At 37.9% G+C, this 22,948-nt stretch overlaps 1 protein-coding gene across 2 annotated transcripts; it reads left to right on the top strand.

Moving 5' to 3' along the window:
* Positions 1–2,671: 2,671 nt before the first annotated feature.
* Positions 2,672–5,015, top strand: LOC145066170 (ethylene-responsive transcription factor ERF118-like). Of its 2 annotated transcripts, XM_079013375.1 has the most exons (3): positions 2,672–2,789; positions 3,149–3,402; positions 3,491–5,015. In XM_079013375.1, exon 3 carries the CDS (start codon positions 3,703–3,705, stop codon positions 4,744–4,746), a length of 1,044 nt encoding a protein of 347 aa, XP_078869501.1. In that variant the 5' UTR covers positions 2,672–2,789; positions 3,149–3,402; positions 3,491–3,702; the 3' UTR covers positions 4,747–5,015. The 2 variants fall into 2 exon arrangements, with proteins under 2 accessions (XP_078869501.1, XP_078869500.1); XM_079013374.1 differs by lacking the exon at positions 2,672–2,789 and having other exon boundaries at positions 2,876–3,402.
* Positions 5,016–22,948: the final 17,933 nt, after the last annotated feature.

The raw sequence follows: 22,948 nt of genomic DNA on the forward strand, positions 1-22,948 counted from the left end.
GCACAAAACCAAAAATTAGACCACAAAAAATATCACAAATCGAGCCCTTGAAATGTACCGTCTTGGGGATTAAAATACCGATTTTTCATAAGTTCAATTTTATCTTTTATAAAACCGATAAAAAAACATAAACAAACTATAAAATGGCATTGTTCGTTGTATTGATTTTTTGTTTACAATATGTTAATTCTTCTACTTATACTTTAAACTCATAGTTAGTAAAAAAATATGGAACCATGACCATCTTTGATCATTTTCATTTTCCCCTTAAAAATAGAATAAAATATAAAATAACGTTTCATCTCAAATCATATTCCAGTCATTTTTCCTTTAAAAAATAAAATAAAATATGAGAAAAATAGTGCTTCATCTCAAACTATATTATAATTTTTACTCAATTTTTAACCCTAAAGGTATATTCACAATATTTTTATTTTTTGTAACTTATATATGTCAAACATACTCTTCTATTAATTAGTTTTTAATAAATATATATTTTATATTTTTTTCGTTACAATAATATATGTTATCATATTTATAAGATATATTTCAATTATAATCTTTTATAATTGTGTTTCAAATTTTTGTTGGGATTTTATATGATCTATACACACTAGTTTTATGCAATGAAATCAAACAAATAACCTTATGAATATATTCATGTATGATGTATCTTAAGGATATAGTATTTTTTTTACTATACTAGCAATCCACTTTCATTAATAAGAATTCACTAACCTTTGGTTTTTATTGATTTCTTAATTGAGATCTTATGACATCCACACTTGCAAAATATGGCAAGAAGCCAAACCAGGAACCTCTTAATGAAATCACACCTAAACCACCAACTAACAAAAAGAGTTATTTAGGAGAGAGATTCAAAAATCTCAATAACCCAATGAGGGTTATTGATTTCGTCTAAGAAAGAAAGAGGGGAGAGCTAGACAGTTACAAAGAGCAAAAAAAATCATCAGGATTGTAACCCTTGATAGTTAATTTATAGTCTCCATTTTAATTCATATTTTCATGGATAAACATTATCCTTATTTGAATTAATCTATATCTTTTTATCTATAGAAACAATCGATTTGTTCATTATTCTGGGAGTTTCTGGAATATGTCAATTAATTACTAAATGAATGAATCAATATTCAACCTATTTAATTAATTCAAAAATAATTTCCAATTAATTTAATAATTCATAATAAATTAACAATTTGTTTTCTCCTAATTCCTTTTTGCCTAGTTGAATTACGAGGGTGACCCAAAAAGACTCTATTATTAGTACAAATATTACCAAGTAATTATTGAACTTGAACACTTAATCCAACAAATTTTTATATTTATTTAATTTTTATATTAATTCCATATATAAATATTAAACTTTACATATATGATTAGTTAATGTAATTTAATATATACCAGGATATTACAAATATTAACATATTACATTTTAAAGTAAAACTAGTAGATAAAAACAAATTAGAAATATATAAAATAAAAAAAGGAAGTGAAACTTCAATCCCATTTTTAGGAATGAATAGTGTTATTCCATATTTGGAATAATATTATCAATTTCTCTAAAAATGGGGGAGGAAATATAGTAAAGCTGGAGATTAACGAAGAAAAAAATAACATTTAGGGGTTGGTTGAAGATGCTCTAAAACAACAAATGAATATGAAAGAGTAACGAACTAAGAACAACAAATGATAATACCTAATAATTAAAAAAATGGAATAAAATAAGGGTAAGTATGTGTTACTAATTGGATGATTATGAGAGGAGATATTCAATATCCTCCTACTAAATGTTTCTGTTTATCTTACTATTCATTAGATCATGGCAAATATCAAAATCAAAAGATAAGATCAGGAAATAGATATGGTGCATTATATACGTCATTACGTGCAAAAATAAACTTGAACAACTATTTATAGACAAAATAATTGTCAGATGATTGTGAGCATCTACGATAACTACATATGATATGACACGTGTTATCTGACAGCTCATAAAATATAACGAACCACAAATTTAGAGTTGAGTGTGCTTCACTAGTAAGATGATTGTAAGCATTTACAACATGTACTATAAAAATTTATTTACCAAAATTAAACATCAACGACTATTTATAGACACAATAGTAACGTTATATCGACGACAACTGTTGGGGATAAAACACTTGTTCTTTGACAGCTCATAAAACATAAAGAGCACGATTCTACAAACGATATGAACTAGACCAAAACTGAAAGAATTGGGAACTGATCGAAACTAAAATGAAGAATCGGGAACCGAACAACTAAGGACTAAACCACTTACTCTGTCAGTGCTCATCTTCGGTTCCAAAGTCGCTTCCCAATCCCATTAAGTCGTTTTCCAGATCCATTAAATCACCGTAGTTTCGTCAGGTAGAACCGAGAACCTTATTAAACTATATGATTGAATCGGAAACTGTTCCGTAAAATGTAAGATCGGTCCGGTCCGACGTTGGTTATGATTTGGTTCGATCTCAGATAAAATTAGTTTCTAATTAACAACCAGTTTGACAAATAACTTAAACTATAATTATTATTATTATGATATTATAAATAAAAGAATTGCATTAACTCCTTGGTAAATCAAAAGTTAACCGAAAAGGCGATTATAAATAGTGTACTCATCGCCTTCGATACAATTCGACTGTAGACGAGAGTGTGAACAACAACAGTAAAAGAAGAAAAAGCAGTCCACTTGAAAACAGTGTGGGGTTTGAGAGAGAGAAACCAAGGGAGAAAAAAACACACAGGTATCACATTTCTTTATGCAATTCTCGATGTTTTTGCAGCATTTCTATATATAAATTAATCTCCTTGTTTTATTGAGATTTGCGTTCTTCTTCAGTCCCTTTTAATTTATGCCTTTTTCCTTCTTTCTCTTTACCCAAGTGGGTACTCGAAATTAAGGCCTTATTTTCACTCTTATTGCTCTGTAAATTTCTCACTAGTTGTCGCCTTCTTCTTATCGAAAATCTTGGCCATAGATTCCTGATCCCTTATCTGACTACACGATTAGGAGAAAAGGGTTTTTCATCTTTCTTAGGGTTTTGATTTCTTCTATATATATCGTCTATCTCATCTTGGTTTCACTCTTTTTTTGCTCTTCCAGACTGCAAAAATCTCTCTAAAAGGGGTTTACAGCGAGAGAGAAGAACTGGTTCTAGAGCGAGAGTGTGAGAGGGAGAGAGAGAAAGGAGAAGAAGAGCTGGGTTTTATGTCGGCAGGTTCATTGAATCTGATTGGGGCTCCATTGAAGCTCTGTATTTCTTTTGCGTTGTTCATCTGTTCTTATCTCTGCTGTTTCACCCAGCAGAGTCTTCTTCTCTGTGTTCCGACTGTTTCGATGCGTTTGAGGCCAAAAAGGTAAGAAAATCGACAAACCCTTTTGGTAAATCTGTTTATTTTGGGTGTTTGTTTGCGGATCTTTAATGGGTGTTCTTATTTTTTGCAGGACTTGTTCTGGAGTCGAGTGTTTCGGTGGTTTTCACATAAATAGGTTGTTTGATCTTTTCTTGTTCTTGAGAGGGCCTTTGACATAAACCCTAAATCAATTTTGGTTTATTTTCCGGCTTTTATTTTTGTTTTGAAAGTTTTGTTTAGTTTTGGGTATGTTTTGAGGCTGCAAAAGCCGCCGGAGTTTTGAAAACGATAACACAACCGCCGATGAATCAAGAGAAGAAGTCGAGAAACAGAGCGAAGATAATGGAACCAAACAAACTCATGCGGAAGATCCGGGTTATCTGTTACGACCCGGATTTGACCGATTCATCAGATGACGATGAGCCCAACAAAAAACCCTTTGGGTCAAAGCGGATTGTCCGAGAAATAAAGATTCCGGTCGGCGACGGTGGCTTTTCCGGTGGCTGTACGACGGTGATGACAGCGACTAAAGAACAGGAGACTGAAAGTTCATGTCAAGATAGCAACAACGGTGAGAAAAGTTGCGGGAAGAGAAAAAGAGTTTCGACCAAAACCCCCGGTCAACCCCGGCCGCCGTCCGCCTCCAAATACAGAGGCGTCCGGCAGCGGAAATGGGGTAAATGGGCGGCGGAAATTCGTGACCCGTTTAAGCAACGCCGGGTATGGCTTGGAACTTATGATACTGCTGAAGAAGCGTCCAGAGCTTATGAAGTCAAAAAACTCGAGTTTGAAGCCATGGCTGAAGCTTCAAAGGGTGGTTCCAACATCGTCAAAAGCACCACCACCACCACCACCACCAAAGCTCCGTCGTCAGCTGTTTCTCAGCTTCCAAAACCAGCCATCTCCGAGGAATCAGTTGGTGTAATTTCTCACATTTCACCATCTTCACCGACTGAATCATCCTCCATTTCTAGAAAGATAATCTCTTCCGCCGGAGCTTCTGAAACCTGCAACGCGGAAAGCAAACTCGCAAACAAACCCGAGCCACCTCCGGCCGCCGTCGGATCTCCGGCGATGGAAGAAACCTTAACTCTAGCCCAAATCGGTGAAGGGTTAGACATGAAATTGGAGCTGGATTCCATTTTCTTCGACAGTTTCGCTTCACCACTCGACGGATTTGGTGATCTTGATGATTTCCAGCTTTGTGGATTTGAAGATAATGAATCTTGTGAATTACCAGATTGGGATTTTGATGAACTGAATCCTGAAGAACTTGCTTGGATGAACACATTGAGGGTGGATGAGCCATTGATGAACGAACAGCCGCTTAATATCGCATGCCTATAAATTTTGCAGCAATTAGAAGAGAGTTTTTCAAGGGTTTTAGAGTATAATCCTTTTGAAAAACAATGGTTTTGTTTAATTTACATGTCTTTTTTTTTTTTTAAATATTTTTTTATTATGTTTTTGTTGAAGAGTCCTTTGGGTTTTCTTGTGCTATTAGAGCCGTCCGAAGGGGTGTTTCTGAGTTGCTGCTACTGCAAGTGTTAAAAGACAAGTCTTTTATTATTTAATTTTGATCTGTTTTTATGGTAATTAATGGAGCTTTTATGTTATTATGGGTGTTACAAGTTTTAATGCAGAGGGTACATGTCATCCTGCATTGATGATGGGTTAATGGTTGTATGTTTAAAGTGTCGTCCACTATGTGAAAAATATGGTCAATGGTTTTATTTTAATTATTTTAAAATAAAAGTATGCAGAAGAAACAAATATTAGGTAAGAGTCACCGTTAGACTTTTCATAGGGATATACGCTTGATTGTCATAAAAAGGAGATGTTTTCATATCTTGATTTAGTAGAGTTTTGAAGATATGAATTGATTTGAGTTGTTCATTTTATTGAGTTAATATATATGTAGATGGTATTAAAAAACGTATACTAAGATTATGCTATTCATTTTAGACATGAGGGTGTAGCATCCATAGTTTGTCATGTACGGCTTGGGGAGTGGGTGTTAAAAAAAGGCTATTTGCTTTTCAACATGGTAGTATTGATGAGAGAGAATATGTATGTGAGTGTATTTCTTTTGTCTTTATTTCTTTTTACCAAGTTTGACTCCCTCCGTAAAAATCTAATGGTATTTATGATGTGCCAACATGACATGACATCCTTCGCTTCTTTAAGTCTAAGCAAGAGCCTCACCATCCCCACCATGTGGTTCGAACTGCCGCCAAGGCGAGCTCTACCCTTTGCAAAATTAAGCAAAGGGTTTAGGGTCTCTAATTTTAAAGGTCTCAAAATTTAAACTTATTATATATATATATATATATATATATATATATATATATATATATATATATATATATATATATATATATATATATATATATATTTCTTGGGTTACAAAGGTAAGTTGGAGTTTGGCATGATGGTAAAATGGATGGTTTATAAAACTAAAGGTTTTAAGTTTGAAACATTTTGCTAATTTAAACGGCCTTAATTTTTTATTTTGCTTAGAGTCTCCAAATTGGTTGAGCCGTCTCTGACCGCCGTCAAGCCAAGTGCAACACATTTTGACCGCATCTCTCTCTCTCTCAATCTTTTATTTTTATTAACATAATACCCTTTATTATATATTTTCACTTTTCTTCATTTTCTATTTTATTTATTATTATTATTTTTTTTTTTGTAAATGTTCTTTGTGTTTTTAAGTTTTTTATAAGCATACTATGTATTTCTTTTATTCAAATTAATAACTTTTTAGTTTTTATTTAAAAAGAAAAATATTATGGCATGTTATGGTTTCCATACCTAGTGTATGGCAAAGAAACCATATTTTTATAATAAAAATGACATGGTATTAAGGTGACTTCTACATGACAAAGAAATGAATGTGGGAAGGGTGATATCACACCTTTCAGTCTTAAAGAAAAATTATAAAATTGATCCCTTTGATTTGTAGAGTTATTTGGATTTGGTTCCTATCGTAAAAAAATTGTATAATTGTGTAAAAATTACATAATAAATATGTTTAATTTGTGGATTTGGTTTCTGTCAAAATTAAAATATTGTTGTTTTTTGTTTTCATTTGTTTTTTAATTTTTGTTAAATAATATTATTTTTTTAATAATCATAAAATAAGAAATGCTCTCTCTCTCTCTCTCTCTCTCTCTCTCTCTCTCTCTCTCTCTCTCTCTCTCTCTCTCTCTCTCTCTCTCTCTCTCTCTCTCTCTCTCTCTCTCTCTCTCTCTCTCTCTCTCTCTCTCTCTCTCTCTCTCTCTCTCTCTCTCTCTCTCTCTCTCTCTCTCTGTCTGTGTGTGTGTGTGTGTGTGATTTGTAGACTTATTTGAATTTGGTCCATATAGTTTAAAAATTGTATAATGGTCTAAAAATTACATAATCAGTAAGAAACGACAATATTAGTTTAATATCCTTTCTTTGTAAATTCGAATAACCTAGAAGCATCAATGTGAACCGGTGGTGGTGAGCAAATGAAATCGGACAACTCATTGTCTCAATTCTTTAGATGTTGCCTCCCACCTCCACATTCCATTGGACAAAATTAGACTTGAGTTTGATTGATGTGGAGTATTTTTTAGTGTGTATGTGTGTAAATGACGAGTTTATTAAAAAGCATATAAACCTAATGAAAATAAAGAACATATGGATTATTTCTTGAAAGAGAGAGAGGGTCATTTGCTAATTTATAATTATTAAAGTATTAGAACTATATAACAAAAATAAAAAACAAATGAAAAAGTATAAAAGCCTTTTTTAGTTTTAACATTGACCAAATCCACAATGAATACTGCTGATAAGGATGTTAAATGGAATTTTTAAACCATAAGGACCAAATCAAAAGAAAATTGGAATCTGCAAACCATAGGGATGCTGTTTGCATGTCTGGTCAAGAACACCAACCAATATATTTTTCTTCATCTAGAGGGTCAGAGACTTGCTCAAGTGCTAGTTGAAGTTCTGGAGTTGCTCAACTCCAAGAACATGAAGTTCATTTTCCCTAGAAGTCCCAAAAACTCAGAATGGTTCTAGATCTAAGCATAAATGAGGATGAAACAAAGTCCAAAAGATTTATAATGCATAAATAAGGACGTGAAGGTGATTTTTTATGCATAAAATAGAAGCTAATCACCAAGATGAGCACCTATTGGCTCCTTAAGCTTATCAATATCTCCAAACTCTTAAAACAATGGACATGGAGTCTAGGGTTTTGAAAGGAGGGATGGAGCATGAGATTCATTGAAACCATAGGCTCAAAGCTGAAACTTAGGGTTTTATGCACATTGAGGAGTCACGTCACAATCACTAAATGACAATCACATCGTGGTGACATGGCAACACCAGGGCTCCACCTTGGCCGAATGAATTAGCAGTAATATCTGGTGTAACGCCCGCAGATCCGGGCTAGTCAATTTAGAGGCAGTAAGTGTCGAAAATGAATTTTTGGCAAAAGATTATTTAGAATAAATAATCTTAACCAAGTTTTAGAATATGTCTCAAGGTTTCCATACACATAAAGAACGCCGAAATCCGAGTTATAACGAAGAAGTTATGACCCGTCGAAGTTTTACGGCAAAACCGGCACGACATCGGGAAGCGTAAATAGTGAATCTATGATAGAACGAGTTTTAGCCTTAGATATCTAAACAAAAGTCGTAGAATACGTTAAACCGAGAGTGTCCATAGAAAGAACACCCAAATCTGACTTCGTATGAGGAACTTATGATTTTTCGAAGTTTCGGCTTAACAGTGTACAACCCGAAGTTTGAATATTAGATCGAGTGGTTTTTAGCTGACACAACCTAAAAGAGAATTGAAGATCTCGTTATTAGTAGCATAACAATAAAAAGACAGGCGAAAACGGATGTTGGATGAAGAAGTTATGATATTTTAACGAATCAATCCTGTCCCGGCCTGTTAAAATATAACTTTTAAAATAAAGTCAAAACTAGCAGATGGAATCTAAATAAAAGTTGTAGAGTATGTTCCCACCTTCGCGTGGATATAAAGAACGTCGAAAACGGAGCTCGTACGCGAAAGTTACGAATTTTTAAAGGTTGCATTCGAAATTGCGAAGTCTGGAGCGAAGTCGATGATGTGGCCGGATCCTAGCCGTCGCTTGCTGATCACGCTTCGCCTTCGGATGCTGACACCTGTACTTTGGACGCCCATCGTAGCCCAAAAGCGCCTCGCGTACGAGGTACGCCCCGCGTGCGAGAAGGGAGCGCTGCGCGTACTCGTTCTACTTGGTCTGAAGAGTGGCCACGATGCACCACCAGCGAAGCGACGTGTGTTCCGAGGCTATGCCCCGCGTAGCTGCTGAATGCCCAGCGTTCCAAGAGGGCTCGCATGCTATAAAAGGGGGCGAGGGTTTCCGGATTTTCACACCAAATCTCATTCTTTCTCTAGTTTCTTTCTCTCTCTAGCTCCCCAAACCGCCCCTAAGCCCTAGGAAATATCCCTAGCACCTAAAGGAAGCCCTGAGGCTCCCGGAGTCCCGAGAAAAATGGTCTTTCGGTTTCGGAAACGCTGCTCCATGCAAAGCCCGATTTTCGATAAAACCCACTGTAAGTGAGTTACGCCTACACTATTTTTAATATAGCTTCTAATTAATTATACTAACATTATTAGGACCTTAAAATAATTATTTGGGCTATTATTATGAGTTATATAGTGTTGTTTAACGCTTATATAATAATAATAACAACTAGACTATTAATTTAGTCTCGGTAAATACTGAACTAAACCCTAGTGGTAATGATACTAGGTTTTGTCGAGGGAAATTGTTTTAAGAGTAACGAAGTGCTGTCCGAGTACCGAGTCACCACCGTATCAAGTGAGTGCATAGTTACTTTAATCTTACACATAGATATGAAGTATTTTATATAAATTACGTGCTATGTGTGCATATTATCTGAGTACTTGGCGTCTATGTTGGATGAACGATTTTATACATGTTTTAAATGATTTAAACTGTATATGTATTTTATATCTACGATAATGTTGGGGTAAAACATGGGTAGATGTAATAGATGGAATATGAGTTGGATGATGAGTTGAGAGGTGTTATAGACCACGAGGTGAGGGTGAGAGGTGGACGATGTGAGAAGCCTTTTTCCCAAACGATGGCCCCGTCATTCAGCAGAGTATGGATGACAACCACAGACTATTCTAGACAGTCCAGTGGAACACTAACAGGCTCGAAACCTATAGGTGTTGTGAACGATGTGTTCACCCGGTGTACTCTAAACCTTGGTGACCATGTAGACTTGGTGCCTAAACCTTGGTGATCATGCAGACTTGATGCCTAAACCTTGGTGATCATGCAAACTTGATGCCTAAACCCTGGCGACTATGCAGACTTAGTGCCCGTTGTGTAAACCGTGGCAACGATGGACTTCGTGCCGATTCTTTAGGATGATCCTTAGGAATGAATGAACGAGGAATAACTGATTCTTAGGGTAGATCCTTAAGATTAAAGAAGATAATGGGGATGGGTAATTGGGTTGATTGTTTGATGTTTAAACATAATAATTATATTATTGTGGGTTGATTGTACTCACCAGGTTTCCCAACTTGACCCACTCAGTTTATTTATATCTCAGGTGTTGATATGGAGTCACATTACACTGAGAGATTAAGGAGATATAAATCCCTCGCTGATTGATAAGTTGACCAAGGAACTAAACTTCCCACAAACAGAAATCACACTTCTTGAATTTAACATACAACTTCTCATGCCTCAAGGTGTCCAATAGGTCCCTTAAATGTACCTCGTGATCCTTGAAGGTTTTTGAATACACCATAATATCATTTATGAATACTGTCACTGATCTATCTAGCATGGGTATGCATACTCTGTTCATCATATCCAAAAATGTTACACAGGCGTTCGTCAGTCCAAAAGGCATTACTACAAGCTCATAATTCCCATAATGAGTGCGAAACTGTCACACCCCCAAAACCGATGAACGGCGGAAACGTTCTGGGGTGGAGGACGTCATGTACGGTATCACAACAATGCAAAGTAGTAAACAAGCAACAACATCATCCATTGCATTAATAGTATAATTTCATACAGGTGTGTTCTGTCAAGTTATATAGACACCAAAAATTATATACATCAAAATAAAAGAGGAGTCTTGAACGAGCTCCTTCTTCTCAAAACCTGGCACCCGTACCTGTCTACTGGCGACCTAAGAATACAAGTTATTTTGAAAGCGAGTATCAGCTTTAAAGCTGGTGAGATCATAAGTATATTAGTGTCTGTGTTTGTATGAAAGCATTTGTAAGGTGTTTTTGTATGATGTACTGTGTATGTTTGTAAAAGTTTTGTATTTGATTGAACTCTCCTAGAAAACCCTATGTTTTCTACTAAAAGTAGCCTTCTACCAAGGCATCTATATTTGTGTGTGTGTCTCTTGTAAAAGTGTGTATCTTCCCAAATCCGAATATCATTAATCGAAATATAGTTTTTACATTATTGTTTATTGTGTGATTATCACAAAGTAAAAAGTAAAGGGAAAATGTTATAGTACTGTAGTGTAGTAATTAGTAATTACTGCTGTACTAACTACCTTAAGCCAGATGTAAATTTTAAGGTAACATGTGATCGGCCTGTATCTTGCTACCGACTTAGCTGAAAACGACAACATAAGATGTCGTAAAAATGACGTTTGGCACCCGTAGACTTGCAAGTCCCACTGTAGCGAGCAACAAGGTGTAGGATAGTCAATCTAGTATAGATCTATACGCAAACTCAATACGCTCCCCAATGAAGGAGATTCTGATACAAAAACAGTCATGGCAGGTAGTGCCATGCCCTGCTTAATAGCTCACATATATGTGGTTAATGTATATGCAATGTGATTTGTGTGCTAGCTGTCTTGTGTATTCTTTCTCTGTCTAGCCTGTATGTTTGTTTCTCATTATAGTGTCTATTGTTTGTTTCTCATCACTCTATTTCATGTTTGATTCTCATCATAGTATGTATTGACTCATGTATGAACTGACTCATTGTATGTTTCATTGTTCTAGTAATAGTATCTTCCTAAACTACCCCTATGGTAGCTTACTAGTAAAGTATGAACATGTTTGTATACCCTTGCTACCCAAGGGCATGGAATTGAATGAAATAAATAACCTTTTTATATCTATATACATATACATAATATATATCTAGGATTCAAATGACCTTCGGACAACTAACCTTGATACCCTAACACCACATCAAACAAGAACAGGAAGCAGGGTAGACTAGCAATCCTAATTCCTTTCAATCCTACTTATATAACTATATTTATACAGATACACAGAATATAAGTTTAAAAGAGTTTAAGTAAAAGTATTTGACAATTAAAGGAGTTTGTAAGACAGTTTGATAAATAGTTTGGAAAGTAAGAAAACCATTTGCTTGGTAGTCATTAATCACATGTGATTGATGTAATGACTATAATTGTTCAACTTGTATCCCCCCCATAAAAGCATTTAAAAACATTTCAAAGGTTAATTTAGGGGTATGAACTCACCTGTAGTGAGTGCTTATGATGAAAATGTTGGATCAGTTGCTAAGTACCAAGTGGTGACTTGAGTCCACACACGAATCCTATTTAGCATATATTGGCACATATATGAATATAATTAGTGTTATGAACAACTAATTAATGAATTGGGACCACCTTAGGGACCAGTAAACACTTATATTGAAGTGTTACAACCATATATGATTGTATGAAGGGTTATAAGGCTATACAAGAGAGTGTATGGCCAAAATACACACTATATGTGTGTGTGTGGCCAGGTGTGCTGCCAGCACGTGTGTGCGGCCCTGTGTGCGGCCAGGTGTGCTTCCATAAGGCGTGTGCTGCCAGAAAACATGGTGTTCTTGGTGTTCTTGGTGAAAGATTGTTGGGTAGCGTAGGAATTATTTTGTATTGCGTCATTGGGCTCGGTTTATAATCCAGTTTTGCACTCCGGTTTGGGCCTGTACAACCGTGAGCTTGTAGGGTTTACTATATAATAATATGCTTGCATGCATATTAGGTTAACGATCTAGAAGACGATAGAATTACAGTTTTCTTTCTTTATCGTTCCTGTAAACCTTTAATCCTCTACAGTTGTAGTTCTTCATCGAGCTCTTCTGAGGATTGTTTTATAATCATTCGACATGTTTGATTCATTCTTGAGTTGTTTACTGCTTTCGTGTTCTTGCTGTTTACTGTTTATTTGACCTGTTTAAGATCTAATCGATCTTCAAGTTTAGTTTTAAACTTATCAATTGGTATCAGAGCAGGAGGCTGTGTAATCGATACACTTCTTTTCTGTGAAAAAGGTTTCGATTAGGGTTATTCCGCAATTACTGATATTTATTGAGCCGTCATCTCATTATTGACGTATCTCGATATTTATTGTTTTGCCCTAATTTGAGTTATTACAAGTCTGATCTTTGAACAGGTTATTCGATCATTATGGACGAGTCGCAATCGAATCCCATCAATATTTCGAACAACATTGGATCAACAACGAAGATTCCCATCCTGTACACCCATGATTATGAAGTCTGGGCGCATCACTTTGAAGATTATGTTATAGGATCTGAGGATAATGGATACCTCATCTGGGAAGCAATCATCAATGGACCGTTTTCTCATTCTGCAACTTCAAGGATTATTAAAACTCAAAAGGAGTATAATGATCTTCTGAAAGATGTTAAAGATATTGCGCAAGATGAAAAAGACAAATTTCAGTGCAATATCAAGGCGTTAAGATTGATCAGATTCGCCCTTCAGTCCGACACTTTCAGGCTGGTAAGTTCATGCACAACGGCAAAAGAGATTTGGGACAAGCTTCGTGAATTGTACTCTACAGACGAAGATCTTGAACACTCCATTCAAACCTTACTTTTGTACGAGTTTGGTGAATTCAGGCAAGGAGCCGAAGAAACTGTGACCCAAACGTTTGATCGCTTCAATCATCTTCTTAGCAAGATGATCAAACATGACATCGAAAGGAAGCTTATTGAGCAGAAGGTTACGTTCTTAAATGGTCTAAGATCAGAGTGGAGAGCAGTGGTGTCCACAGTTAAAGCCCATGAGCAATTTAAATCATATTCCTTGGCGAAACTGGTGGGCATTCTCAAATCTCAGGAGAAGATTGTATTGCAGGAAAAGAATGTGGTTTCAAGCCTAGGTTCGTTAGCCCTCCTGTCCAAAAGTAAAGCTGTGATGGAGGATGAAGACCTCAACTTGGAGGATTATGACCTCACATTTGAGGATTATGCTATGATGGTGTCTAACCCCAAGAGATTCATCAAGAAGAGATTTCCCTCCAACAAAAACCGAAACTGGCAGGGGAGTTATAGTTCTGAAAAGGTTAAAGATGAACCGAAGGTTGAAGAGTCTAAGAAGGAACCGAAGGCAGAAGGTGATTCTGGAGTAAGCTGTTACTATTGTGGTGGAAAGAACCACTATGCAAAGGATTGTGTCCTCAAAAAGATGGCTGAAAAGGATGAGGAAGCTTTGCTGCAGAAAAAGCTTGATGAGATAAGGAAGAAGATATCTACCGCTAACCCTTCTATGAACGCTCTAATTGTGCAGGGTTCGGTTGCTGATGACGAGTTTGGTGGCGTGGAGGTTTGGTCAACCGACTCTGAAGACGATGAAGTGAGGAAGCCTTCCCATGGAAAGGCTTGTGTAGCCAAAGAAGAAAGCAGTGGAGGAAGGTGCTTAATGGTGTCTGATGTATCTCAGATGAGGGGATACAACACTGATGGTGGGAGTAATGAACCGAAGGAGCAACAGGATATGTGCTTTACAACCAAACCGCTTAGGGTGCAGTTCAACGAGCTTGATGAACTGATCAAGAAGGTACAATCTATCTTTGTCTCATTTAAAGTCCCACAAAGCTCATATGGAAAAGAACTAAAAAGTGTTAATACAAGAATCTCTCATCTAGATAGTAGTCTTACTCAAACTCGAGTCACCAATTCTAACCTAACTGATCAATTAAGCAGGGTGTCTTCGAAGAGTGAGGAACGGCGCATGTGGATCGAACTAAAGGAGTCGGAATTAATCAAAACAAAAGATGAAAACATTTATTTACAGAGAGACAATTTAAAGTTGTTGAAACAGCGAAATGTTTTTTGTTTAATTGCCAAATGTCTTTACACTAATATTACTCAGCTTCATTTGGATTGTGAAATAGGACAAAAGATTCATCGCATGATTTTACCCTTCCTTGAATTTAAGGAGGATGAAATTGATGCTGAAGCATATAATTGTGAGAGTGTGATATCATCTGAGGACGTTAATCCGACCTATATGTATGGACTGGACAAAATAGAATCTTTCATTAAATCCAAAGACCATAAGGACATGCTTAAAAACCTTTTGGATGAAAATGATAAACTGAAACTGAGAACCGAAACCATACAAAAATTTGATTCTTTAAACGCCAACTTGAGCTCAGAAAATAAAATTGATGTTGAAAATGCATCTGAGCTTAATGAGGACGATAATATGAGTGAAATTTCTGTAGAGGACACGGTTGACTGCTCAGAATTTGTAAAAAGCGAACTTGAAAACCACAAGAATCTAATTTCAGAAAATTGGAGTTCGCTCGTTTGTCCCAACAAAAGTCCCCGATTCTTGCAGAGAAGGCCGTAGTATATCAAAAGGTTAGAACCACTCCAAATCAGGTATACAAGGTCACAGGTGTAACCGAACATCAGACTGCTGAACTCACAGTTATTGTAAACGAAGACAATGCTGATGGCTGTGATGAGTTCTTCTGGTCAGCTCCAATCGATAATGCTAATGAAACAGTAGGTTTGTCTGAAAGGACCTCATGGAAAAGCAAAGGGAGATACGTACCAGAACCCTTGAATAAACCTGATAACTTCGATGTGCCAAGCACAAGCGGTACGAAAGACATTCCTCAAGAAAAAGGAATTCCAGCAAAAGAAGTCACAACTTCAAGTGAAACTTCCTCAGTTCAGAGTGAACCAGCCATAGAAAAACCGAAACCGAAAGCTAATATCCATCATCAACCGAAGCAGATGAGAAATCAGAAACATCAAAGGAATCAGAGATACAGGAAGAATCTCTCTGAAAGAAAAACAGTTCTGGTAATCCCAGAATGCTTATTTCTCTCATCAAGACAAGAACCTAAAGTCTGAGAAAAATCCTATCGAATCGCAAGAGAGACACAACAACCGAAAGCAGAGGTTCGGTTCGGAGAAAAACATCAACCGAAAGCAGAAGTTTGGTTCAGAGAACTACACCAACCGAAAGCAAAGGTTCGGTTCAGAAATCAAAAGAGATCAAAGCTTTAAGGTCAGTCTCACCAATGATCAAAAGCAAAAGGGTCACCTAGGGTCTCCAGCCAAGAAGTCATCTCAATCTAAGCTCTCTCATTCTATCTCATCTAATTCTGCTAATTCTTCCAACTCTTCTTCACCTCGTTCTAAATCCCATTCTGCTCTTTCTAAAAAATCTCAATCATCAGCAGAACAAAAGGGAAAACAGAAGGTTTCACCGTCTGAACCAGAGTCAAAACCGAAAGAACCAAATCCTAATAAAATTAAAGTTTTTACCATCAAAAAGAAAGATGAAACAACTCTAATTAAACGAACATATCTTGTTGACATCTCTCTTACTATTCCTGTTCCTGTGAAAGGCTCACGAGGACCCAAGAAACTTTGGGTTCCTAAATCTGCTTAATTTTTGCAGGTTATCAGTGACGAGCAGTTTGACGACAAATGGTACATTGATAGTGGCTGCTCACGTCACATGACAGGAAGGAAGGAAGAGCTACGGGAATACAGGTCTCTTTCAAATGGTGGAAATGTCAAATTTGGAAACAACTCCTTCGGCACCATAAAAGGATATGGAATGATTACTAACGGTGATTTCACGATAAGAAAGGTTGCATACGTGGAAGGGCTACAACACAACCTCATCAGTGTATCTCAGCTTGTTGGAGGTACCGGTCTCAAAGTCTCGTTCGATGATGAGGGTTCTGAAATAATTGAGAAGAAGACGAAAAGAGTTATTCTCAAATCTGAACGCAAAGGTGAAATGTTTCCTCTAAACCTCAAACCCATCAAAGGAAACCCAGCTATCTGCTTGTTATCAAAAGCTCAATCTGATGAAAGCTGGCTGTGGCACCGAAGGCTCTCTCATCTTAACTTTAAAGACATCAACAAACTTGTCACTGGAGGTCACGTTCGGGGTCTTCCACTGCTCAAGTTCGATAGAGACCATCTGTGTGCTGCATGTGAAATGGGGAAGCAGAGTCGTCAAAGTCATCCATCTATAATAAACACTAAAGTTGTTGAACCACTTGAATTACTTCATATTGATTTATGTGGTCCTTCATCTATCGAAAGCATCGGTGGTAGCAAGTATATTCTTGTTATTGTTGATGACTTTTCGCGTTTTACATGGGTGTTCTTTCTGAAGCTTAAATCTGAAGCGACTCCTAAGCTAAAGGTGTTCATCAAGCAGATTGAAGTACAGCTGAAAAAGGTCGTTCGGAACATCAGAAGCGACAATGGTCTGGAATTCAAAAATAGAGATTTCGAAGAATTCCTGGCGGAAAAGGGAATTAGTCACAACTTCTCAGCTCCCTACACTCCTCAACAAAACGGGATTGTCGAAAGACGAAACCGATCTTTGTGTGAAGCCGCCCGAACCATGCTAAGTTTCGCTTCCTTACCTCTTTATCTTTGGGCTGATGCTATTTCTGCTGCTTGTTTTACACAGAACAGGTCATATCTCAACAAGCGATTAACGCTCACTCCTTATGAGATTCTCAACAACAGGAAGCCCAATGTGAAGTTTTTCCATGTGTTCGGTTCTAGGTGTTTCATTTTCAATTCCAAAGAACACCGAAACAAGTTCGATGTCAAAGCAGACGAAGGAATATTTCTGGGCTATTCTCTCACTTCTAAGGCGTATAGGGTACTAAACAAGCATTCGAGGAAAATCGAAGAAACTTACTACGTGACTTTTGATGATAGCTATGTCAAAAAGCTAAAGGCCAATGAAGACACAGCTGGGGAAATCTTTCCTCAAACTGGCCAAGTCACAGTCTCGATCGCTAATCTATTCGAGAAGTTCATGGAGCTCTTTGATGAACCTGAGAAAGTCACTCTCTCAGAAGCAGGCGCAGCAGACAACAAAGTTGATCACATGAAGCAAATTGTCGAAGAAGCTGCCAGAAGAATGAATGAAGGAGAATCAACTTCTGACGAACCTCCACCACATAATACTTCAGTCGAGGGGGAGGATCAACCATCGTCAACTCAGCCGACCTCACAAGTTGAGGGGGAGCCAAGCACTTTGCCAACCAAAAGCACTTCACCAACCGAAAGTGCCATACCATTCGAAGGTGCATCAACTCCCGAAAGCTCCATACCTCAAGAAACCTCTGAAGCTCAAAACATTCCTGAAAGCTCATCTATCGAGGGGGAGCATGCTGATATGTCTTACGACTATGAAAGCCAGTCCGAACTAGAGGAAATGATAAATGCTGAATTAGATCCAACCTTTGATCCAAACTACCCACCTCTCACCAAATGGACCAGAGATCATCCTATCTCTCAAGTTGTTGGTGATGTATCTGAAAAGGTTCTGACTCGATCATAACTCAAGGCAAAACAGACTTCCTTGTTTTCTAAAGTCGAATTTTGCATGTTTAATTCATTCGTCTCAAAAGTTGAACCAAAGACAGTTAATACTGCTCTTGATCACTCCGATTGGGTTCAAGCTATGCAAGATGAACTGAACGAATTCGAGAGGAACAAAGTCTGGCCTCTTATTCCAACTCCTCCAGATGCCTCGGTTGTTGGTCTTAAATGGGTCTTTAGGAACAAAATGGACAAGGAAGGAAACGTAATTCGTAACAAAGCTCGTCAGGTAGTAAAAGGATATTGTCAGGAGGAAGGGATTGATTATGAAGAGACGTTCGCTCCTGTAGCTAGGCTGGAGTCTGTAAGAATATTTCTAGCCTATGCTGCCCACAAAAACTTTGAGGTTTACCAAATGGACGTCAAGTGTGCATTCCTCAATGGTGAACTCGAAGAAACTGTGTATGTGGAGCAACCTCCTGGCTTTGTAAATGAAAGGTATCCTAATCATTGTTATATCTTGGATAAAGCCGTGTATGGACTGAAACAAGCTCCGAGAGCCTGGTATGAAATGCTGACTAAATTCTTAAAGATGTCCAAATTCAAACAAGGTTCGGTTGACCCAACCTTCTTTCGCAAGAAGGAAGATAACCACCTTATGATCGTTTAAATTTATGTCGATGATATCATCTTTGGCTCAACGAATCCTAGCCTCACAACTGAATTCAGAAAGCTGATGGAGACTAAATTTGAAATAAGCTCAATGGGTCCTATTAACTTTTTCCTTGGTTTAAATATTAGACAGGGACCCGAAGGCATCTTTATCAATTAGGAAGCTTACACGAAGACTCTCCTAGCAAAGTTTGGCATGATGGGAGATTCCAAAGTCAAAGTTCCAATGGCGTTCGGCACCAAGCTCACCCCATCCCTGGACAAACCGGTTGTTGATATTACGCTTTATCGACAGATGATAGGCTCACTGCTGTATCTCACTGCTAGCAGGCCTGACATAATGTTTTCAGTTTGTTATTGTGCTAGATTTCAGGAAAACCCACGCGAACCTCACATGCTTGCAGTGAAGACCATTCTACGCTATCTCAAGTGAACCACCTCTCTAGGTCTATGGTATCCTTCCAACTCAGGCTTCTTCGTTCAAGCCTATTCAGATGCAGACCTTGGAGGTTGTGGACTCAACAGAAAAAGCACAACTGGTGGCTGCCAATTCCTTGACGGGAAGTTGGTTAGCTGGCAGTCAAAGAAACAAACGTGCGTGTCTTTGTCCACTGCAGAAGCTGAATACATTGCAGCTGCATCATGCACCTCTCAAGTGATTTGGATCCAGAGTCAACTTAGAGACTATGGACTCAATATGAAAAAGATCCCACTATATTGCGACTCTGAAAGTGCAATTAGGATCTGTCATAACCCAATGCAATACTCCAAAACCAAACACATAGCACTGAGGTATCACTTCATCAAAGATCATGTGGAAGATGGAAACGTTGAAGTACACTTTGTAAGAACCACTGATCAACTGGCTGATGTCTTTACCAAAGCTCTTCCTGAAGCCTCATTCAACAAAATTCTACAAGGCCTAGGTATGATGGAATCAGAATCAGTACCACAAACTACCTCTCGATCTCAAACGTAAGAAGCGAAATTGACCGAACGTTCGGGTTCGGTTGCATCATCTGTAATCGCTTATCCTCTCCAAGGTAGTTTTCTTGGTTGTAAATTTCATGTACAAAGTTGTTTATCTATTCGTCTAAAGTATTTCCTAATTGAAAGTCTAAATTCCTTGGTTTCTAAAAATTTTTCAAAACCGAAACCTACCGAAGGTTCGGGTTCGGTTTTCCAAAATTTTTCAAAACCGAAACCAACCGAACGCTAGGGTTCGGTTTTCCAAAATTTTTCAAAACCGAAACCAACCGAACGCTCGGGTTCGGTTTTCCAAAATTTTTCAAAACCGAAACCAACCGAACGCTCGGGTTCGGTTTTCCAAAACTTTTCAAAACTGAAACCAACCGAACGCTCGGGTTCGGTTTTCCAAAATTTTTCAAAATCGAAACCAACCGAATGCTCGGGTTCGGTTTCTCAAAATTTTTCTCAACCGAAACCAACCGAACGCTCGGGTTCGGTTCCAAATTTTTCCGAAGTTTTTTTTAACTCTTTTTAATTTCTTTCTGAGTCTTATTTTTTTTACTTTGTTATTTTTAATTTTTTTTATATATCCAAAATTCCAAAAATATTTTGTTCTTTATTTACTTTTTAGTCTTTCATTTTCTATGAGTGTTCGTTCGATTATGGGGAAATTTTTTTTAATGGATTAGTTAAGTGTCCCTAGAAGCATGCTGCTGTATGTGACCAAAGTCTCATCAGATTCTGAATAACAGCCTTAATGACTTGGTATACACAAACCTTGTTTTCCCAATTAGGCTAACACATTTATTCTAATCAAGAGCTACCTAACTCTCTTCTCACATGAGATAAGAGTTTTCTGCTTGGTCCTTCGTTTATAGCAGAGGTAATTTGATTTCTCACGCCATCTCCATTACTTTCTCCATTACATTCGTTTCATCAATGTAACCCTTGAGACTCTCAGAAATTACCACTGAGGTTTATGGTTACTCAAAATTTGTGTTTATGATCTTAGTGTCGTGCCACTATGAGCTGAGTGAAACCCAAAATTCAATACCAAATCTGAATTGACGGTGAACAATTAATTTGATCAAGTTTTCACTAATGAATTGACGGTAGTATCCTCATGAAATCTCAAGTTTTTCTTTTGTGTGATTCCTATGAAATTGTTACACACCATAACATTTCTTCCCTTGGGATCCAGTTTTAATTTTTTTTGTTGAGATTTCTATTTACCAGTCACTTTAACATTATTTCATGCCTACTTGTTCAATAGACTACACCGGTCTCACAAGTACTTTGTTCACTTTCTATCTTATTTCAAGATTAGAACTGTTGAATCAAAGCTAAAGCCACCCTAAAGAGCCTAATTAAAAGAAGCCTTTCAACACTTCTTAATAAGTGTTTGATCGTTATTCAACGGGAAACCACACTAACACTTTAAGGTCTCTCTTGACTTTGAAAGTAGAGATTCGTGCCCGGGATCATTTGTTTCGTGTCATTATTGACATCACATTTATTCCTAAAAAGATTTGCTTTATTTCTTTTCTTTTTACACCCTTAGCACGAAAATCTATGATTTTCCAAAATTCTGGTACTAATAATTACAGGCTGTTTTACTGAATTGGTGGTTAATTAAAAGACGTGGTCAACACTAATCCACGTGGGAGTATCATTCAAAAGATGCCGTTACAAGGATAAGATGAAGGGTTGCTGACTCAGGCGGGAGTCTAATGGATTGAATTTCAAACGGCGGTAAATCGGGGACGCATGCGAAAATGAAACGTCCATTCTTTAACTGACACTGTGGACGCGTGTGCGAATTTGAAGCGATTCCACTCTGGCACATAAAGGCGCGTGTGGATTTGAAACGGTTTCTTCAGAAACGGCGCTTGTTGGGCGGCGTGTTACAAGGAATCTGACATTCTCTCTCATGCGTGATCATCGCATGCCTTAACTGTCACGCATCAGTCATTCCGAAAAACCTTTCGTATTTCGATCGAAGATTTGAACAAATTTTTCTCTCTCCTTTCAACCACTATAAAAGGCGACCTCATCTCCCTTTTACCTCTTTACCGCATCCAAATTTCCAAGAGAGCAAAAACTCCCAGAAAACCTAACTGTTCATCATCTTCTTCTCCACTTCAACAATGGCAGAATCCTCGTCAGTTCACGCTACTTCCCACATCCTTCCCATTCGCCCTCAACAGTGTTTGGTGATCGATCTAACCCCTCAGGCGTACGATTCATACATGTTCCCGATTATCGAGTGCCTTAAGTATTCCCCTATCGCTCTTGCACTTTCACGGGTGGAAACAGTGCCCATGGAGATTTTATCGCAGATCTATGCGAATGCACATTATGATAAAGCAGTCGATAGAATCTTCTTCGAGGTTGCTGATCACAAAGCCTCGATTTCCAGGCAACGATTTGGCTCATTGCTTGGGTTTGCTGTTGACCCTTCTAGGGTTAATCCGGAGACGATTCCGTTAGGGCACCTCTACAATATGTTCTACAATATGGGGTACACGGAGACGCTCACCTCCATCGCGAAGTTTAAAAAGTCATGTTTGCCGCCACAGTGGAACGGTATGTTCACTGTCCTCTTCAAGGGTCTTTCAGAACGGAGCTCAGGTTCAGACGGCTCCATTCGGCTCTTCTTGTCGATCATGTACGGGGTTTACAACGGCATCAACCTTGATTATGGATTGGTTCTCTGGCAACAACTCATCCAGAGTTTATCCTCCTCTTCACGACATTCTGAGGTGTCGTATGCCAGGTTCTAGACCATCGTTACTAAATGGGCGATGGATAAGCACGATGTTCCCACTGCTGTCGGTGCATCGATGTCTTCGATTGGTACATTCCATACCACGAAGATTATCGTCTCAGATGCATCGAGGTTTTCTTTCATTGGCTCCATCCCGGAGACCATGTACGGCGATGTTCCATCTGACAGCAGGATCATCCGGACTATCAAGGAGTTCAAGCAGTCTGGACCGAGGGAGCTCACACAGGAGATGCTCAAGTCTATACATGATGCCGATAAGCCTGTTTCAAGAGGCAAAAAGGCAAAAAAAGGGAAGCAAGTGGCGAAAGGGGCTAAAGGCCCTTCTCCCAAAAAGAGGAAGGCTACTAAACCTGCTCAGTCTCCTCAGCAGAAGAGGCGCAAGACTCAACCCAAGCAAAAGCTCATTATCGCTTCCTCTTCCAGCGAGTCGGAAGGTGAGAGTTCGGATTCGGACGGCTCTCAAAGAGGCG

Source organism: Lactuca serriola, chromosome 8 (genome assembly GCF_051521515.1).
Source record: "Lactuca serriola cultivar US96UC23 chromosome 8, Lser_US96UC23_V15, whole genome shotgun sequence".
In the NCBI taxonomy this organism is placed as follows: Eukaryota; Viridiplantae; Streptophyta; class Magnoliopsida; order Asterales; family Asteraceae; genus Lactuca; species Lactuca serriola.

Excerpts from the sequence above, each read along its gene's own strand:
- LOC145066170 (XM_079013375.1), top strand. The coding sequence starts at position 3,703 with ATGAATCAAGAGAAGAAGTCGAGAAACAGAGCGAAGATAATGGAACCA.